Source organism: Malaclemys terrapin, chromosome 23 (genome assembly GCF_027887155.1).
Source record: "Malaclemys terrapin pileata isolate rMalTer1 chromosome 23, rMalTer1.hap1, whole genome shotgun sequence".
Lineage (NCBI taxonomy): Eukaryota > Metazoa > Chordata > Testudines > Emydidae > Malaclemys > Malaclemys terrapin.
Window position 1 is genome coordinate 18,544,890 of NC_071527.1, and position 19,721 is coordinate 18,564,610.

Here is a 19,721-nt window from a genome sequence, read left to right on the forward strand (position 1 = left end):
GTGAACTCGCCAAACAAGCCATTTCAAGTCAGCTTCCAAGCAAGAGACAATATTATGCTTGGGTGCATTGTGGCTTTTAAAATTCTGTACCTTTCACTTGGAGAAGGTTTCAGACTGTTGGCAAGTTGACAATGCACATAAATAATCACTACAGCTGCGCATCCCTTGCTAAAGCAAACTTTGGATGTGCTGTTCCATGGATATTACTCTCTGAAGAATTCAGTTTATTTGTAGGGTGACCAGACAGCAAATGTGAAAAATCGGGATGGGGGTGGGGGGTAATAGGAGCCTATATAAGAAAAAGACCCAAAAATCGGGACTGTCCCTATAAAATCAGGACATCTGGTCCCCCTAGTTTATTTGAGACCCCATGACACTGAAGTAGCTACATAGCTATTTCTAATAACTTCCATTTGTGTTACTTGCTAATTTTAGCGTGCAGACAGACACAGCACCTGCACACTATTATCCTAGTCGGTCTAAGTGCACTTATGATTTTCTTCATCCATTGTATTGTTTAGATGCAGTCAACAAAACAGGATCCTGCTATCTACTGTTGCTGAGAACTCTTCAGTGTAAGGAAGAGGCAGAAAATGTTTGATTTTGGATGGATGGGTGACCCACTGAACAGCCTTTGTTTGGGGAACGCAATTGCGAGAAGAGATCGGAGGTTTTACCAGAGTAGCGCATATGGAGAAGGTGGTAGTAAGTGCCTTTTGGTTACAGTGGTGCTATGGTAGGAGAACTTTTGATTTGGTTTCTTTGCATTTGCTAAGTCAAAGTATCAAAGTGAAAGGGAGGCTGTAACTGGAGGGGAGAAGAAAATGTTGCACCATTTGTGGAAAATATTGTGGAAGTGTCTAGAAATTTGCCGAGATTTATTTGTAACTCTTTAGGATGATTTTGATAAGTAGCTGAGTGACCCAAGTTCCTGGAGATGAGTGATAATGTCTCCTTAAAATGTCAAGAAACAACAGCCAGTGATGGCTATTAGCAACCTTGGAGTCCCAGTCTTTGATCCAGACTCAGGGTATGTCTACAGTGCAGTCAAAGGTGTGATTGCAGCTTAGGTAGGCATACCTGTACTACCTTTAACCTAGCTAGCACAACTCAATAGCAAAGCCTCAATGCAGGCTAGCACCATAATGTAATCAAGATCCCAGGTGGGCTTGTACAGCCCAGGACACTGCACCTTTACTATTTTTAGCCATGCCAGCTAGATAAAGGGTGTAATATGTAGACTGCTAGATGGCATTTTTATCACTGTCATCTACCTCAGCAGTCTGGACAACTCATTGGTAAAGACACAAAGAAGCTCACCCACACAAATGCTCTCTGTGTTGCTAGCATCAGTGTTGGACCAATGGTGGAGGGACTCCCTAAAATGACCTGTTTAGTTAGGGCCAGGGAGTCTGATTCTCTCTCTACTGTATTTTCTTTGGTCCAGGCTTTGGGCTTGCTGTGTCCTCCCTTTCCCACAGTGAAAATTTGGACATTTGGTGGAATTCAGTCAAACACCCTTCTGCATGTGGTAGAATGTTACTCTGTTATGACAGCAATGCTGATTTGTTCACCTACCTTATCAGAAAGAGGAGAAATGAAAGTAGTGAAGAGATTTCAGTTGACTATTTGTCATGACAGTGTAATCTGGCTACGGATTAGCCACACAAATCAGAATGATCCACTCGGAGGAAAGCCAAGCTCGAGTCCAAGTAGGCACTTTATTTGTGGTTGGAATGCTGACATCGATATAATGGAATATCACATATATATTGGAAATATACACATACATCCCCACTCAAGGTTGTTGGTTTTTATTTTATTTTGCATAAAAGGCCCCCCTGCATAGAGTGAGCATCTTTGGGAAATCACAGGAAGGGACAGTTATCACAACAACAGAGAGGCCAATCCTGCAGTCTTTGTACAGGCAAAATACCATTGCAGGATCAACCCTGAAGGATCCAGGGAAGAAAGTGGAACATGAGTGGTTTACAGAGATATAAAGGGATATTTTAAAGGCAGTCAGGGACAGTTGTTCTTAAAGGTAAGATGAGCAGTTATGGCTTTATGATGCAGCTTAGGTACGTCAGGAAAAAAGCTTCTAATCACAGTCAATTGAGTAACAGAAACAGGCTTCCATAAGGAGATAGTGAGAATCACCAAGTCACAGCATAACGATCAATCACTGGAGTTTATTTTAGCATCCTGCCACACAGTGTGCATGTGTAAATGAACTAGACTGTCTTTCCAGTCGGAGTGATTCGATGACAACATTAATATTCTGAACAGCTCCTTAATAAAAGATATGTCCCTTTGCTGCAGAAGGCAGGACCCCTGCAATGTTTATCTACTTCATCAGGATGAATAAAGAAGCATGTTCATTATAGTATAGTGTAGGTGGAGTTGTCATCTTTAAAAAGGGGGAAGAGGCTACGTTACAATTATATCAAGACTATGAAGGCAGAGAGAGGGCTGCTTTCTGGTATTAAATTCCCTAATGGAAATCAGATTGAACTGGGACTTCCATCCCATCCTGTTCCTTAAATTTCATAGTTTCTTAGACCACAACTGAGTCTGCAGAATACATCCTAAGCCAAAGCAATGGTTTCTGCTGGAACTATGCTTCCTCATCAACTCTTGTATGCCTGAAATTACAAATCTTTCCATAATGACTTAAAATGAGCCATCTTATGAGAAAAATATCCTAAGAACAGAAAGACCCTGAAATCGCCTATGCTGTTGGTCCTCCTGGGTACCTGCTATTTTAGAACTTTATTTCTACAGCAACCAAAATGATTCTATTAAAAAAATAATTAGCAGTTGAGCTGGAGAAACAAGCAGCAGAAATAGACCACCCACAGAGCCTGTCCTCATGCAAAACAAAACAAAAGACCGTGGAAGAGATAAAAAAAGAGCAATAGACGAGCAGAATAATCTTGCACAAAACATTTTGCGAACATTTTCCATTAGATGCCAGTAATTCAAATCTGTACTTTAGTTTCTATAACCATTCCTGTCCCCTTACCTAGGTGACCATCCATCCTGGCCTTTTGAACATCCTGTATCTGGTGCTTACTGTCCCACAGCCCATCTCCAGTAAGCAACATTTGATAGTCTGTTTTCAGGTAAAGATCATGCGCTATAAGTCTAGGATTTTGTGCCATGAATAAAACATAGGGGATGAAGTAGGGGAAAAGCTGGTTTTTAAGGAGCAATTGCCTTTTATTTCCTAGAATTGCAGTTTGTCACCCTACCTTTATGATTAGTTAAAAAAAGTGGCACTATAAATATATGATGTGTAACAGGACATATGAAGTTCACACGGGGTTATATTTTAAAATGGGAAGGGGATTCTAAAGGAGTCACCAGGAGTTTATGTAAGGGTAGAGTGAGAAATCCTTTAATGTAGCTTCTGTGGACATTTTGGGTATATATAGCCCTATTGAAGGGATTACTAGCTGTCAGGCAAGGCCAAGCTGTAGGAGACAGGTAGATGATGCCAGGTTCGGAGACTTGACTCCACAGCACACAAATTATCTATGTAACAGGCTGTAGTTTCAAAGAGGTTTAGCCAGTGAGTCATTGACGGGGGCAACTCCTGCTCAGGTGGGTTTTTTTTTTTTTTTTCTTCCCCTCAGTTCTGTATAGGTTCTTATACTGCACCTGTGGCATCTGAGCACCTTCCAGTAGTGAGTTAAGTGAGAGAACAAATCACATGTGACAGATATTACTTATTGCTCTCATCCTTTCTGCAAAGGGAGAACAGCGTATGCAGTACAGTGTTTTGGTAAGGTTTGTTTTGGGGCTGGTTTTTTTTTGGTCAGTGATCTGGCAAGTCTGTCATATTTTCTTATAACAGTGTTGAAGAGTAATTGGTCCTATCTACACTAGCAGAGCTTTTCCCACACCAGTTCAAGGGGACTGGTTACCCCCTGCTATTGTCAGCAACGGATCAGCTTCCTAATGTAGACCCTAATGCCTCTGAGACCCAGTGGTCCAAAGGACAGTTCTAGGAATAAGAAACTCCTAAGTTCCAATCCAAAGTTCTGATACCAACTCCCAGTGGAAGCTTTGGGCAAGGTCAGAGCACATATCTGCCACAGTTTCTGCAATGGTAAAGTGGGGATAATACCTGCCTAACAGGACTTTGGGAGGATTAATGCGTTTGACAAGTGCTTTGAACTTGTAAAGTTCTAAGTATTAAATAAATAGCAACTTGGCAACAGCATGTGAGTCTTTTCCATTGCAGAGTGGTTTAGAAGAGTAGCTAGAGCTGCCTCTGCAAACTCAACAACTTGATCATTTTTATTTGCTTATTTAAAACTAAAGCAAAATGTCCAAGGTAACTGGTTTTCATTATAAACTACCAACCTTTCAAACGTGCAAAACTGATCATCCATTGGAGAGAAAGAAAACTAACAAAAGTTATAATCACAAATTTACTACTGTAATGAGATCTAAGCTGTGCTTCAGGCTGGTGTGACTTTATGGCTAAGGGGCTATACCAGTATCTAAGTTCTCTGTTGAACGGAAGAAGCAATATTGACCAATAACAGTACTGGAGCTCATGGGTACAACTAATAAAAACAAAAATGTACAAAACCAAAAAACCCTTTAATATTTTAGATATAAAACAATTCTCATGTCTTACAAAAAATACTACAGGATCAAAAAGTTACTAGAAATAGGTATAAAAAAAGTAAAATATAACCTTTAGCACAAATTAAATGTTACAAGTAACTGGCCAAATTAAAATAATGAAATAAAGAGTTCCTTTTTGTTTAAAAAATAAAGTGTCCAGATAACCTCACAATGCCTCTTTGCACCTCTGTGTTCCTGCATCATTTGGAAGCTGTAAACCATCCAAATAGCCCCATTTCAATTTATTTAAGCAGATTAAAAATAATAAAGTCATGAGGTTGACCAGCTTTCCTATCCCCAAGAAGGCTCCATCTACACTAGTGAAAATAGAACCTGTAATTCACAACTAGCAGTAGCAACAGTGGATGCTGTAATGTAGCCCAACACCTGTCCTTTTTCCCCACCATCCTGGCCAACCCTGATCACTGGTAAAAAACTGAGTCCTGTCTACTCTGCGGCTTCTACTGTTGCTATCAGAGGCAGAGTTGCACCTGTGGTACATTACCAGTTTTGCCAACATTGGACACAGTCAGAGAGATGACCATTTAAAGGAAACTACAGTGATTCTTAACATGACTGATAACTTAATTTGCAACACTGGGCTTTCTAATGTTCAGTGGCATTCCAGTCTCACTTTTTCTCTCACACATATTGCTGGTGTTTCTCTAGGTGGAAGCTGCCCTTGACTGGAGCTTCCCAGCAGGTGCACCCATCACATGGTAGAGTTCACAGAATACAGTGGCTTTCAGAACTGCAACGCAAGTTTGTTTGACCCTTTGGCTTCTTTCACCCCAGTTAACAATACTTTTACATAAGCCAGCTCTTTACATATATATATATATACACACACACACACACACACACACACACACACACATATAAAGCAACAGTGACCATCCTTTCTTTCACATGCATTCAAATGTGTTTTTGCATATAATGCTGGATTTTTCCAATAAACCAAACAAGTTAAAGGTACAGAAGCAGCACACTCCTGGGCTGTCAATCTCACTGAAGAGACAAAACAAATACATAGAGCTTTCATCAGTAATACTAATGACTATCCAGACACGCATGCTCCCTACCAAGTGCTTATCCGAGTATTTTGCATTTCCTCTGCTGTTCAAGTTCTACAGCTTGCTTAACACTGCAGGTTTCTCTTCTGTCCCTCCCATCATCCATGAAGACAAGGCATTAGTAGGTGCATTCCTCAATCAATTAAGGTATTTAATGTGTCCAACATGGTAGTATCTGAGTGCAGTCAAGTATGTTAGTGATGTTCTAGCAAGTTAATGGAGGAGGTAATGATATAGCTTTACTGGTGTGATAGATTTAGTAGTTTTATTTTAAAATTCCTTTGGTGTCTGTGAATCTGTGATTGGTGCTGGCTTCACACCTGTAGACTGAATTCAGTCTCTGGCATAGATGGAGATGGACAAAGGCAGGGCAAGTTAACCTTACATCAGTGGGCCTCAGCTGTAAACTGACCAATTATTTCTTCATCTCTCTCCTGAGACCAACAGAGTCCCAGTAGTGCTGGGTTCTGCAGTAGTGCATACCTGTCCACTAGGGCAGTGGGCTCAGTTTTTACTTAGCAATGCCTAACAATCTTATGTAGAACTATTGACACTAATCCCTTCTCTCTATCTGAGGAAGGAAAATCCAGCAAAATGCTCTCCAGAAACAATTTCCACTGCTGTGGACAAGCTTGTGGCCAATGCAGAGGCTGACAGCCAAAGCCGTCCATCTTAATTTGAGTAAAGGATACTGCAGTTCACAAAGTACTAACAAGGTTTGCATATTGGACTAATAGCACTTAATGCTGTATGTTATCCATGCAGCTTTGCTCCTGAAATGAAAACTGGGAAGGGACAAATAGAAGTGAAGAGAGCAGTGAGGAAAGAGGAGGTTGCTATGCATTCGGGTGACCTCTGTTTGTCTTGTTCAGAAGTTTTTTCAGGTCAGACGACATGAAGTAAGGCTTTTCAGATGAACCATCATTACGTTCCAGGTCTTCCACTGCAGGGGGGAGGGAGGGGAGGTTAAAATACAGAGCTTAAGTACTGCAGGGTTGTAAACACCTCAAACTAGAACCAGTTACTGGGCATGCCAAGCCCCGGAGGGATACATTTGTTTTCAGTGCCATTTAAACAGCAGGTGCTCTCACATCTACATGCACAACCTTTCCATGATTCAGACTGAGTTGGATGCTGGGGAAAGTTGCTGTGGTCCCTATGATGGTCATAGAAGGTGCAGTTAAGAAGTCTAGAGACAGACAAGTGCTAAAAGAGCAGATGTAATACTCATCCGTTAAATACCCAGTTGAGATGTGGATGCCCTTCTGCTTCTCACAGGCAGTGCATGTATGTGTATTCTGTGTTTCTTCTAAAGCCCTTGATGTATGCAGCTTCCAAATGTAAAAGTCACAATTACACTTGTTCCACTCCCATTTTAAAGACAGAGTATTGGTCTCCTGAAGGGAGGCTGTTTATCAACATCTATTTGGAAGGAGCAGGGGGGCTAAAGTGTTAGGTTACAAATCAGCTAAGACAGTGGCTCCTCCTATATGAACAGAACAGGTTGCTCAATACTACCATTGCCTGGAAATACAGAGATTACCATTACTTGGGGATAGTGCGGCAAGACAATGCTCACTCATTGTTCTTCAGTATAGTGTAACTGCTCATGACTTGACTGTAAAGCAAGTCACTTGTTATTTGTTTGGCCCAGTTCACCTAGTGTACAACACCCTTGTCAACATACAGTACATACATAATAATTAGGCATGTCCCTGGCACAGAATATATTGTTCAGACGCTAGCTGTTCAAAGCAGAGCAGCAGCTCCAGCAAAAGCCATAGGAGAATAGTTGCCAAAATCACAGAGACCATCAGCTTCATAGCTTAGTGAAACAGTCCTGGAATATTTTGAGGTTGATGGCATAGTGATGAGGGCACGAGCATTGACACCCAGCAACTTTTTCCTAAAAGGATAAGACTCAAAATATGGGAACCTTATTTGGATGGGAATTTGTAATGCAAGATTTGGCAGTGTTCGCAGAATTGAGTCCTCAAGGAAGAGACTCTTCCTAAATCAATCAAAATAAGACAACAAACCCCACACAACATCCTTCTAGTCCTTGATATAGTAAGGAGAAAATAAGGTGAAGATCCATCGGGTGTTTGCGGGCATGTTTTAGATGCCGAAAACTTTAAAAACTGGCCATCTGTCAAACCTCTCTAGATTCAGTTGTACTATTTCTGTCCACCATCATGCTGCAACACCTCCAAATGTAATATCTGCCATTTTCTCTTGCTTTTCCAGTCATTAACACTGGGTACATAATCACAGACTCTTGTGGCATCTAGATTTGATGGATGGTCTAGTGGCTAAAGGGAAGTCATATGCTATTTAGGGAGTCCCTTTCTGTTCTATGTAGCTCAGCTTCAGTTATTTTCTACGCAACTGTCCTGACTGCACTTGGCTGTGAGTTAAGAAGGTGCCATGATCTTATTTGAAAGACCTGGAGGCCATAACCCTGGAAAGCTGCTCCACCCCCTCCATCTATCTTTCTGATGGAAAAATGGGACAATCATCATCTGAACTACCTCAGGAATGAGCAGAGTTCTGTAAGCCGGTTACCACAAAGATCTGCCATCTTCCATTTAGTTACTAGTTAAGTGAGTAGCCAACCAGGAAGTGTGGGAGACAGACTGAAAGAATTCTATACAAGTCAAGCTGTACATACAAGTGAAAAGATCAATTACATTTTTCAACTTAAAATTCCTGCCAACGTGTTCATCCCCCCAAAAATAACCTCTCTGAGAAAACAGCAACTACAAGTTTCCTACTTTAAACAGAGAGAATTCCATTTTGGGACACAAAGGTTTCCAGGACCCTCGTGGACACAACAGATTTGAAAGTGAAGCATATGTCACCCAGTAAAGAAAACTTCAGATCTGCCAGCTGCATTTTGCATAGAAATAGTAGTGAGAAAAGTGGTTAATTTCTCTTTGCAGCTAGCTAGGGGCTGAGGAAAATATAGTTGCATCCAGAACAGATTGACATATGGGTAGCTGTAAACCTCTTGATCATTCTACAAATTAGCATCTCACCAACTGCAAAGAGAAACAGCTCCCCCACAAATAGAGCATAGAACGGGACAGAGCAAAAGTCAGTCAACTTTTAAAGGACATTCCAGAAGTAGCTACAATGCCCCTTCATTATAGGCAATTGAGAGTGCGAGAGGATGCAAGATAATTTTTTTAAATGAGTGAGATATACACTATCCTGTGTATATATAAACCCAACTTTGGCTTCAGTGGAGGCAGAATCTTGTTGCTTAGGTTAGCAAAATGTATCATGCATCAATGGACAGGTGGGACTCAAGCTTCATTCTAGAAGATGATTATGTCAAATGCACAAGAGTCCCAATTACAGTTCCACCCATTTTGGTACAAGAATATCAGTTGGGGGAAGGAACATGGATTTGATACAGCATTCACCCACTTGCACTGTCCTTCCAAAATCAACACCTCCTCTACCCTCAAGAATTCCCAGGACAACCAGCTGAAAATCATGCACCACCAGGGTGGAGCCTTGGAAGAATACCACACAATTACAGATTGACTGGGTGAGCACAAGTCTTCTACAAGACACCCACATGCGCTAGCCCATCCTGCTCAGAAAGTTGAGCCCTATCCTTGGCTATCAGCACTTTTGGATGATTCTAGGCTCCCCTTCAGCAGGATTTCACTCAGCTCTGGGGACATGTAGTAAGGTCGCTCAGGAGATCCATCATTCCTCTCCAGGTCTTCACCTTTTCGCAACCCCAGGAAGATGAAGGAAGTGGCCACGGAAAGGAGGAATGAGAAGCAGTGGAGGAGCAAGGGGAGCAGCACAGCAAAAACAAGAGAGAAGAACAACAGAGGGAGAGAAAAAAAAGGAAAAACTGACGTTAGTTGTAATTAGATTCCACCACCGAGATCAAAGTACCAAGAAACGTAGAGAGACTAAAACAGATTACAGAGAGTCTAGTTTTGAGCTACAAATTTCTATTGCTACCAAGCATGGTGTACAGGAGCTGCTTGTTAGAGTGGTGATGGGGGTGGTGAAGAGGGAGAGGCAGAAGAGAACTTCACAGTTTTAGAAATGATAGAAGAAGGAGTTAGCTTTCAGGGGTTCTTCCATCATCTCATTTTATTCAGGGTTTTAAATCACTGATGCCGAGTTAGTGCATGCACATTTTTGTACGCAGCTCTTAGGGGGAGATTTTGAAGACTTGTACTTCTAAATCCTTTGGCATTTTTGAAAGATTTGCCCAAGTGCTCTAAGCCCTGGGCACATCCTTCCCATTGCAGCCCATGCACAAGAGGCAGCGTTAGAGATTAATGGAGCTGTAATGCAGAGGAAAGCTGGAGGTTTGCCAGGGCCCATAACAGCCTTTAATGGCAACGAGAAGTATGGGGAAGCCCTAGACTAAGGAAAAAAGTATGACATCTCAGTTCTTGGGAACGGGGAGGATGGAGATTGGAGCGTCCCTTTGTGGTGTGCTGCCCTCTTTTATAAGCAGAAGCCATGTCGGTGGAAGTGGTTCAGTAGAGCAGAAGCAAACTATGAAGTGACAAGTAGTCAAAGAAAGGCTGCATGAGCCAAACACAACAGAAGAGTTCCACAGGCCAGCCCTCTGGGGTGACAGAGGTGTAGCCACAAAGTAGTACAAAGTAATACTCAACTGAGCTCCAAAACCCATGCGGCCCAGTTACTTACAGAAGCAGAGGAAGAGGGTGTCCACACACATGGCATAGACGCTGAAGAATCCGTGTGCAATGAGATAGGAGCCTATGATCACAGTCTGTAAGAGAAACCGGGTTGTCATCTCAATGCTGAACCGAATTATTCTGGGGCAGTTCTCTGCCCTGTGTTAGGAGGTCAGACTAGATGATCACAATGATCCCTTCTGGTCTTGAAATCTATAACCTGATACCAGTATGGAGAGCAACACGCTGCAGAAGGTCCCTTGAAAGAGAGAAAAGACCTGCTGAACTCCACTCACAGTTCCCCCTTCTGTTTCCATAGGAAAAGAAATGGCCCTGCCCAACCTGATTCAGGCACGGTAGCACCAGCGAATGGAAGCTGGCCGGGCTTGGCTCAGTGCAGCTGCCTGGAAGTGCCCATGGGGAGATGTGCTTCTGCATTAATTGGCGGACTCTGCAGAGAAGCCATGGTTTGAATGGGAAACTGAGAATGAGCTCTCCTTCCTTTACAAAGAGGGACTCCTGGAGGACAGTGAGCGGAGGAAGCTTTCTCTGCTCAAACTACATATGTTCCGGAGAAAGGCTAACGTCCCTAAATTCATTGTAAGGCAAGTAAGATACCCACCAGGATAGGGACCCAATAGTAATTGAGAGGAGGTGCAGTGTCCCGAACCACATCTATCCGCTGAGTGAAGAAGAAAAAGGCGATGATTCCTAGAGAGGAGAAAATAAAAATACAGGTGTTTGTGAGATGCACTAGTGACAAGCAAGAAAGGGCAACATTAGGGGAGGAGGAAGGTGAATTTAGAGACCTGGTAGGGGGATTATGGAAAGGAAGTTGGAATGCCATTCCTGGAATGACTGGGGAGATTTGCAAGGAATTGAGAAGATGCAAGGACATGCAGCTTTCGCCAGTCTCTACAAACACAGGGTTCAGGGGGAGGGGCTTACCCGAAGTAAGCCCTGGAAGAGGACTGAGATCGCAAACTTACCAACACTTCCCACGATGAGGAGTTTACCAAGGAAGAGCAGAAAATCTGTGACTTTATCTAAAACAGTCACCCTGAAAACAGAGAGATGTGAATGTCTTTCCGTACCCTCCAGGATGGGGGAAGAAAAAGAGGCAAAGTGCATCCAAGCTCCTCTGTGATAAAGACAACCTAGGATAAGGGTTGCTAAGGGGCTAAAGACACAATGGTTTGTGCAAACCTAGAGCCAATTTGCAGTTCCCACCTGATATCTGGCAGATAAACAGACCTTGGATATCTACAGTGAGAGTCAGTTGTTCACACAGGCCTCTGAAATGGTTTCAGATACAAAAGCCACCTTTACATATCCCCAGAGAGGCTACTTCCAAGTGGGACTAGAATATCTCCCTGTCCTCCTACCTCTAGCTACTACCTCTTATTCTCCATTCCCAACACAACTTCTTCCACAGGTCACCTCTCTATCCGTGGCAAGGCCTCCCAAGCTACTTTAATGGATTTGGCTGTACCCACGTCATGCCCTCAGTCAGCTACCCTGACCAAGCCTGGTAAAGAGTAGCCCTGGGGAAGAGGAGGCATTTCCTCGTTGGGTAGTCTTGGAGGAGGGAGGATCCCACCAGTTTCCAGGCTCTTACCTGATAATGTTTCTCATGAGCAGGAAAAATGCATTCTTGGCTGAAGTGCAGAAGTTGGTGCCATAGATGGCAATCTGGGACAGATCACAAAGAAGGACACAGAGAAGTAATGGGGTTACTCAGTAGGAATCATGGCCTTTTCCAGAAGATTTTGCCCTGAAGCCTAAAGATTGTCACCAAACTGATGCTGTACAGATTAGTCATTCAGAGCCGCATTAGGGTAAAGAGACCCCCTGCCCCTCCACCACACTGCCAGGGCAGAATGTGCCAAGCGGCCATTCTGTTTGAAACCTGTGCCATCTCTCACTAGTACACAGGGCAGATCTGATCTGCTGATCTCGTGGACACTGCTGGATATTGGGTCACTCACGTAAGACAGCGAATGCCTCTTAAGACCTAAATGGGATCTTCATGGAGCTAGGGGAAGCCAACCATTGATGGGGTGGGAAGGAGTGTTCAGAAACAGTCCCTTTTGGAGAATCTCCAAATCTACTGTGACCTTCCCTATTCACTGGGTATTTGGTGGCATTCTTAAACTGGGGTCCTCACCATGATGTATGCGTTCCTGTTCAGGAACTTGATAAATTTTTCCAGGCACCAGAAGCAGCATTTGAGACAGGTCAGCAGGAACTTGGCAAACTTATTCTCAGCAGCTAAAAGCACAAGAGACACAGTGGAAAGAGTGTGGAGCAGAAGAGAAAATTGTTCTTTGAAACAGCAACTCTTCAAGTATCAAAAATCTCAGCAACAGACACCTCGCTCCCTGCAACACATCCTTCCAGCCCCCATCCTGTGCACAGTTCCCACCCATATCTGTTCTCCAGCCATTTCTCTTTGCTCCTTTCAGCTTAACCCTATGTCACAGCACCATCACTTTGACAGATGTAGCTGGCAGCTACCTTCTCTTGCACAGATAATTTCAGGAAACATAAACCAATTTTCTTTTTTAGCCATCCACAATCACAAGTGTCCTCAGAGAAGAAGCAAACAGCAGTCCCTCGCTTCATCCTGAGCATCCCATGTCAGTTTTAGGTTGGGTATTCCAGTTAGCCACAGCCATCACGCCAGTGGAAGCACTGGGATTTTAGTATTCTCGTCTGGAGTGAGAACCCTACCCACTGGACTGTACTACTCCTGTGGACAGAGAGGGTGCTCTGGAGAATCGTACCGGGAGAAAGGTCTCACGTGTCGTTCTTGCGTTTTAATTCAAAGCTCACATTTCACAGTCACTGAAGTCATTTGGTCAGACCAGGACTGTAACAGAGTGTCAAGTGCAATTCTGCACAGAAGTCCAGAGCCATTCTACTGACTCACTGCCAATCAGACCAAGTGGGTTAGTGCCTACCCAAGAGGAGTATGTAAGGTCTCTCTGCCCAAAAAGGCAGAAAAATCCAGAGAAGAGGGGGTCTGACAGAGAAAGCCTTTAGGAACAGCTAGGCTCAGAAGGAAGCACAGAGTAGTACCTATGTTTAAATTCAGTAATAAGATACAAAGGTAAAGGAAAAGGGCAAGTTTGAAGTAGGGCAGGAATACCATCTGCTTACACAGACCCAATTATTCTGAGTTGTGACTCGACATGGAGAAACTTTGCTCACCTTGTTTGTCCCCCACCTGCCCTTTCCCAAATTATCCTCAACTGCGTACCTTTCAGCCTGTGATCCAGGTACTCCAGAAGGACCCTGATGATCTGGACAATGGCAAGAATCAGAGACCCAAAGGCCATCGAGCCAGTGTGATACCTGCCACGGGGAAGAGGAGGAGAGGACCTCTGTAAGATGCAGCTTTGTGGCATTTTTGCTTTTAAGTTATTTCTCCTGTAGCCAACAAGAAAACCCAAACCTCTCTTTGGAAAAGCTCCATGCTCACCTGAGTGCCCGGCCGAAGGAAGAGAAGAGGGGGAAAGCCGGCATGTCATCAGGTTTCTTGAAGGCCCAATAGTAGGAAGCAAAGGCTCCGGCTAGCGTGACCTGGCCCAGCGCAATCACAAAGTTGGCCAGCCAGAAGAACATAAAGGCATTATAGATCTGGAAGACGATGAGGTATTTGTGGTAGACCGTCACGCCCCCATAGAATGTGAAGAGGCAGCGGGCATCTGGGCACTTTTTGGTGATGTTGGTCATATTGAATGTCTAGAGAGAATTAGAGACACTCAGATATTGCAGAGATGAGGCCCATACAAGAACCTAGATAGACAGTAGTTCTCGCCAACCCAAAAGCCACTTCTGGAGTTTGAGTCCAGGAAATTATTTCTTCACTTCTCATACACCATGTTCAACCCCAGAAGCAGTTGCATTTCAGATGGGTAAAAGAACTTGTCTATACACTACTCACTGAGCCCCTGAGAGTACTGTGAAGATCTCAGGTGCCTCAACATCACAAAGATGAGGGGTAAAGGCATGAACTAAACTCAAGGCGGGGAGTCAGGAACTCCCAAGTTCTAATTCTCACTCAGACACAGGACTTCCTTTGCAACCTCAGCCAAGTATGTGCCTCAGTTTCTCCTCTGGAAAATGGGAATATATATTTCCCACTCTCAAGAGGGGCTTGGAGGTGGAGAGGGTCAAGTATATACAGTGGTTAAAGGAGGATTATGAGGGGGAGGAGAGCAATCAGCAGATCTGAAGAGTGTAAACATGAACAAAGGGTGGGGAGGGTACAGTTTAGCTAGCCCGAGAGACTGTCCCAGCAAATGGGAGCCATATGGTACTCCAGGGATGGAGGCTACAGTAGCCGCCAAATTGGCTTTTGCACAATATGTCTGCTCAAGAGACTAATCTTATTAAGTCCAACATAGATTCATAGATTCTAGGACTGGAAGGGACCTCGAGAGGTCATCGAGTCCAGTCCCCTGCCCTCATGGCAGGACCAAATACTGTCTAGACCATCCCTGATAGACATTTATCTAACCTACTCTTAAATATCTCCAGAGATGGAGATTCCACAACCTCCCTAGGCAATTTATTCCAGTGTTTAACCACCCTGACAGTTAGGAACTTTTTCCTAATGTCCAACCTAGACCTTCCTTGCTGCAGTTTAAGCCCATTGCTTCTTGTTCTATCCTTATAGGCTAAGGTGAACAAGTTTTCTCCCTCCTCCTTATGACACCCTTTTAGATACCTGAAAACTGCTATCACGTCCCCTCTCAGTCTTCTCTTTTCCAAACTAAACAAACCCAATTCTTTCAGCCTTCCTTCATAGGTCATGTTCTCAAGACCTTTAATCATTCTTGTTGCTCTTCTCTGGACCCTTTCCAATTTCTCCACATCTTTCTTGAAATGCGGTGCCCAGAACTGGACACAATACTCCAGCTGAGGCCTAACCAGAGCAGAGTAGAGCGGAAGAATGACTTCTCATGTCTTGCTCACAACACACCTGTTAAGCAAACATGATTCTGGGATGTATTAACAGGTGTTAACATGTTCAATTGTGACTATTCAGAGAGCCCCTCACCTCTGGTATGCAGATCTGCCCAGCATAAGCACATTCAGACGTTTCGTTAAACACCTTGTAGACAGCCTCATTAGAAGTAGATAAGAAACTGGGAAAAAGCAGTTAAGGGGATTCAACTTTATGAGACTGGACCTAATTCTCTATCTGTCCCATACAGACCTGCTCTTACCATCCTGTTAACCACTTTTTTTTTTTTAATTTGATCATGAGACTGGATACATGTAAGTAAATAATACCAAAAAATGTCTAGCCTTCTGAGGGATGTGAGATTTCTGCCCCCACCACACCAGGGGTTCTTTGCGGATGGAGGAGAGAGGAAGATGGAAGGATACACAGCGGTGCTGGCCCAGTAAGCAATGCAGAGACACACCAGGAAGAAGGTGCACAGAGGAAACACCAGCGACGTCATGATATAACCAATAGCCCTGCCAGGGAAGAGAGAGTCAGTAAAAACAACAAAAAAATCCTCCCATTGCAAGGGAAATCCAAACAGGTGGAGGAGAAACCATCCACAGACAGCAGCTTGCTTTGCATAGACCCCAAACCTCCCACCACAGGTTTGGAATCGCCACTGCGCAGCCATCTCTATCATGGGCCAGAGGGGGGACTTGGCTTCAGTGTTAGACCCAGCAAGAGTTGGTCCTCACCACTCCCCCCAAGTGAACACAGCACTCCCGGCTATTGCATGTGGCTGCTGCAGTCCACACGAAGCTCACCTGCTGGCTTCCTTGATGAGCGCAATGGCAATGAGGATCCTCTTGCGGAGGAAGATGAGTAACAGGATGATGATCACCTCCATGATGCACAGGATAATCACTGAAAGAGAGAGGGGAAAACTGGAGTCGTACCATGATCAGAGCTCTGGATGCGTGCGGTTTCTTTGTAGTAGGATCCTACAATGCTGGCCCCTAGATGTGAGAGCAGCACACCTTGAAGAGACCACCTCTTCTTCCACAGCGTCCTAAGGAAACCCACCAACTTTGGGTTAGCATTATCACTGATACACCTGGGTTTAAACTCTCTAGAGGCTATGAGCATAGATATCCTCTGTAGGGGACGGTCTACATTTTTTTCCAAATAATTGACCAGGCAGTTGTGCGATGTCATTGTCCTCCTCAGATGTTGGTTTCTGAAGGAGTTCTCCCTTCTCTCCAGTTCCCAGGCATCCAGGTTGCAAGAGGGACAAAAACTGGCGGCCTTCTTGGCAGCCTCAGCAGAAAGTCAGAGGACTGAAGGGCCACGGAGGATGAACTCTCTTCCCTTCACAACCCCAGAGGAGCTTAGGAAAAAGACATGTCCTACCACTGCCCAGGCTGGTGGGCCTGTTATGGAGATTGAGGATTCCTGTCTCCAGGAGCAGTCAGTCCGGCACTGAAATTCACATCCCCCCCAGCCAGGCATTTCTGCCTGTTGAATGCAGCCATGAACACAGTCCCCTGATTGGAATATCACATATGGAGGTATGTGGGTACTTGCTGTGCATCCGCAGACCACCATCTCCTGTTCTTGCAGGACAGCAGGACCTAAAACCCTCATGATGTCTTACTTTCTAGCCTCTTCCTCCAAGCAAACGAGTGCAAGAGATCAGCATACAGGAGTGCTTGTTGTCCCACAGCCCCATGTTTGTTTGCATTGCACTAGGCCAAGTAGAGCAGAAGAGAGACTTACTGAAGGCCAACCACGTTTGCTTCAGGTGGAGATAGACACGAAGATCCGTCTGGAATCCCAGGTCCTTCAGGGAAACATCAGAGCCGTCTTCTCCTTTTAGTCGGGCATATTCCATGTAACAGTGGATGATTCCTGCAATGGAAAGCAGAGATTTGACTGCCTTAGAGTGAAACTGTTAGCAGCCTCTGATTAACCTCATGCTCAGAGTATCTGCTACCCAGCGGGAACTATCTTTAAAAGGAGACTGTGGGGAGGATCTGTCAGCTCTCTGGGACGCAAGAATGAGGAGGCTTCAGTCAATGCATATCTACAGGAGCAACTGCTCTCTAAGCATTCAGGGGAGCTCCAGGCAAAGAGACGACTGATAACTGGAGAGGGCCTTTGGCCCCAGCCCCATACAAACTAGGGTTAAGCGACAGACCAAAAGATGTCAGCCAGTATAGTCAGGTCTCCCCGCCCCCCAGCAGATGTTCATGTGTGTTCCCACCCTGGTCTACACAAAATGTACATGCTGGATATGGTCCAAACTTGCCTCCTTCCTGGAGCTTACTTAATTTTTATTGTTAATGTAAACAAACTTCTGACTAAGGTTGGCTGTCCCTCAGCTTTTCCTTGCAAAACTCCCTGTCCCTCTGCCTCAGAGAGGGATATTCCCATCCCCTCTTGTCTCCTGGGTTGGAAATAATAGCATAAGTCAGTGGAAATAACTGCATCTTTAGGCAGAAGAGCCCTGCAACCCTACTGCAGTATCACAGTGAAACAGAAGAGACTAGAACACAGACTGAGCGGCTAAGTCACTAAACCAATCTCAGATAGTTCTGCAGGGTGAATGCGAAGAGAGTCCCTGGAGCCAGCCTCACGTCAGAGACCCTGGGCTCGACTGCCACTCACCGTATCCCAGCACCAAGATTACCAGCACAATCATCACCCAGATCATGATCCCAGCAAGGAAGCGAAGCAGGACAACGAAGATTAAGCTGAACACCATGGCAATCACGAGACCTCTATGGAGGGGAGAGAGGCAAGTTCATGAGCACAGAACCATACACAGAAACAAGCCCGCGTCAGAGCTTCCCATTTTCTGTGCCCTGCAGCTTTGTTCCATTAACTGATTTAGTCTCTTGTTTTTTCCTGTGAACTTTAACAGCAGCAGAAGGCACTAAGTTGGCAGGCTTACTGATGGAAGTCCTCTGTCCCCAGAGTAGATGCAACACAAGCAGCTTCAGAGCAAACTTTCCCCTAAACTGCCTTCTCTGTGTCTCTCATTCCTGGAGGAGGGGGGAGAAGAGGTCAGTCCCCAATGCCTGTTCAAATCCTTGGTCTCTAGATGGGGGCTACCAACAATGGGGGCAGTTCGTCCTGGCAACACGTGTCCTGCTAAGAACTGGACTGAGACCCACCAAACTCACTGCATACAAGATGCCCAACTGTCAGAGGTGAATGACTCAGCCACTGCCACATTGGTGGTGGATTCGAATCGGGGGTGGGCGCGGAAACCAACAAATACAGAAAAACAAACCCTGGATTCCATTCAGATCCCTCTAAATTCCTTTATTTTAACATAGTTCCACTACCACCTTTTTACCATCAGCAAAGTGGAGTGGAAAAATCCCCACCACAACCTCATTACACAGGGGATAGAAAAACCCTACAGCTTCCATAACCAGCAAGCTTTGATACATGTTCATTCAAATGCCGCACTGTTCTCAGACAGCACATGTTCTGCCAGACTCTGCACCCATTAAGTACTAGCGGCTCCCTGGCTCCGTTCCCATACAGTTCTGTCTGGAAGGGGGTCGGACATCATGCTCTTTGTATGCATTAGCTCAGCCATTCAGGTCTCTGCTTACATTATTATCCAGTACCAGGAAACTGTGTAATCTTCAAAGATCTTCATGGCCAGTTGTCTTGCTTCCAGAACCACATTTGCTTTTCTGGAATTAAAAAGAGCAGGGAGTTGTGGGGGGTGGGGGTGGAAGAGAGGCATGTCAGTTTCTGATCAACCCTGCACTCTTTATAGGTCGACCAAGGCCCTGTCGGTGCCAGGATAAGAATTGTTCTCACTGAACATCCTCAAAGCTACCTCATTGTCTTCCTTCAGATACCTTTTTAGAACTCCGCTGTGATGCCTACAAACATTTTGTTAGTGACTGGGCGGTTGTTGTGCCCGTACTCCACCAGCTGTCTGTCTCCACCTGTGTTTGGTCTTTAGACTTGGACTGTAAGCTCTTTAGGCCAGGGACCCTCTGTTCTGTGTTTGCACAGAGCCTACCACAGTGGGTTCCTGGTCCAGGACTAGGGCTCTTCGGTGCTACCACAACACAAGTAAATAAGCAGTATTTCACTGACAAATTATTTACCATGATGCCTTCTGGTCATGTTCTAACATGACCAATTTTCCTAGTGAAGACAAGCCCAGAAGCACCCAGGATACCTCGCCTCAGAGATGAGGCTCAGAACTCACTTGGCCCCCTCCACCAGCTCTGTCACGTTCCTTCGTTTTCCCATTCCATCTTCAAAGGTTGTGTCATTCCCAACCATGATGACCCCTTTCTTGGTGTTGATTGCTGGTAAACACCTGCGCGCCAC

At 44.7% G+C, this 19,721-nt stretch overlaps 1 protein-coding gene across 4 annotated transcripts in view; it reads right to left on the reverse strand.

Annotated features, from left to right (window-relative positions):
- Positions 1-1,702: 1,702 nt before the first annotated feature.
- The window catches only part of SLC44A2 (solute carrier family 44 member 2), a 41,710-nt gene continuing 23,691 nt past the window's right edge, over positions 1,703-19,721 (reverse strand). For 3 of the 4 annotated variants that reach the window (XM_054012913.1, XM_054012911.1, XM_054012910.1), the window contains 16 exons: positions 19,597-19,720; positions 18,983-19,066; positions 18,024-18,136; positions 17,133-17,264; positions 16,181-16,280; positions 15,797-15,889; positions 15,465-15,552; positions 13,881-14,143; positions 13,659-13,753; positions 12,564-12,667; positions 12,015-12,088; positions 11,386-11,456; positions 11,019-11,107; positions 10,407-10,491; positions 9,301-9,456; positions 6,566-6,657 (listed from right to left, as the gene is read on the reverse strand). In XM_054012913.1, the coding sequence (XP_053868888.1) occupies positions 9,335-9,456; positions 10,407-10,491; positions 11,019-11,107; positions 11,386-11,456; positions 12,015-12,088; positions 12,564-12,667; positions 13,659-13,753; positions 13,881-14,143; positions 15,465-15,552; positions 15,797-15,889; positions 16,181-16,280; positions 17,133-17,264; positions 18,024-18,136; positions 18,983-19,066; positions 19,597-19,720 (1,637 nt within the window). In that variant the 3' untranslated portion in view covers positions 6,566-6,657; positions 9,301-9,334. Of the gene's footprint in view, positions 6,658-9,300; positions 9,457-10,406; positions 10,492-11,018; positions 11,108-11,385; positions 11,457-12,014; positions 12,089-12,563; positions 12,668-13,658; positions 13,754-13,880; positions 14,144-15,464; positions 15,553-15,796; positions 15,890-16,180; positions 16,281-17,132; positions 17,265-18,023; positions 18,137-18,982; positions 19,067-19,596; position 19,721 lie in introns of all 4 variants that reach the window. The other variant, XM_054012914.1, reaches the window with a different exon arrangement.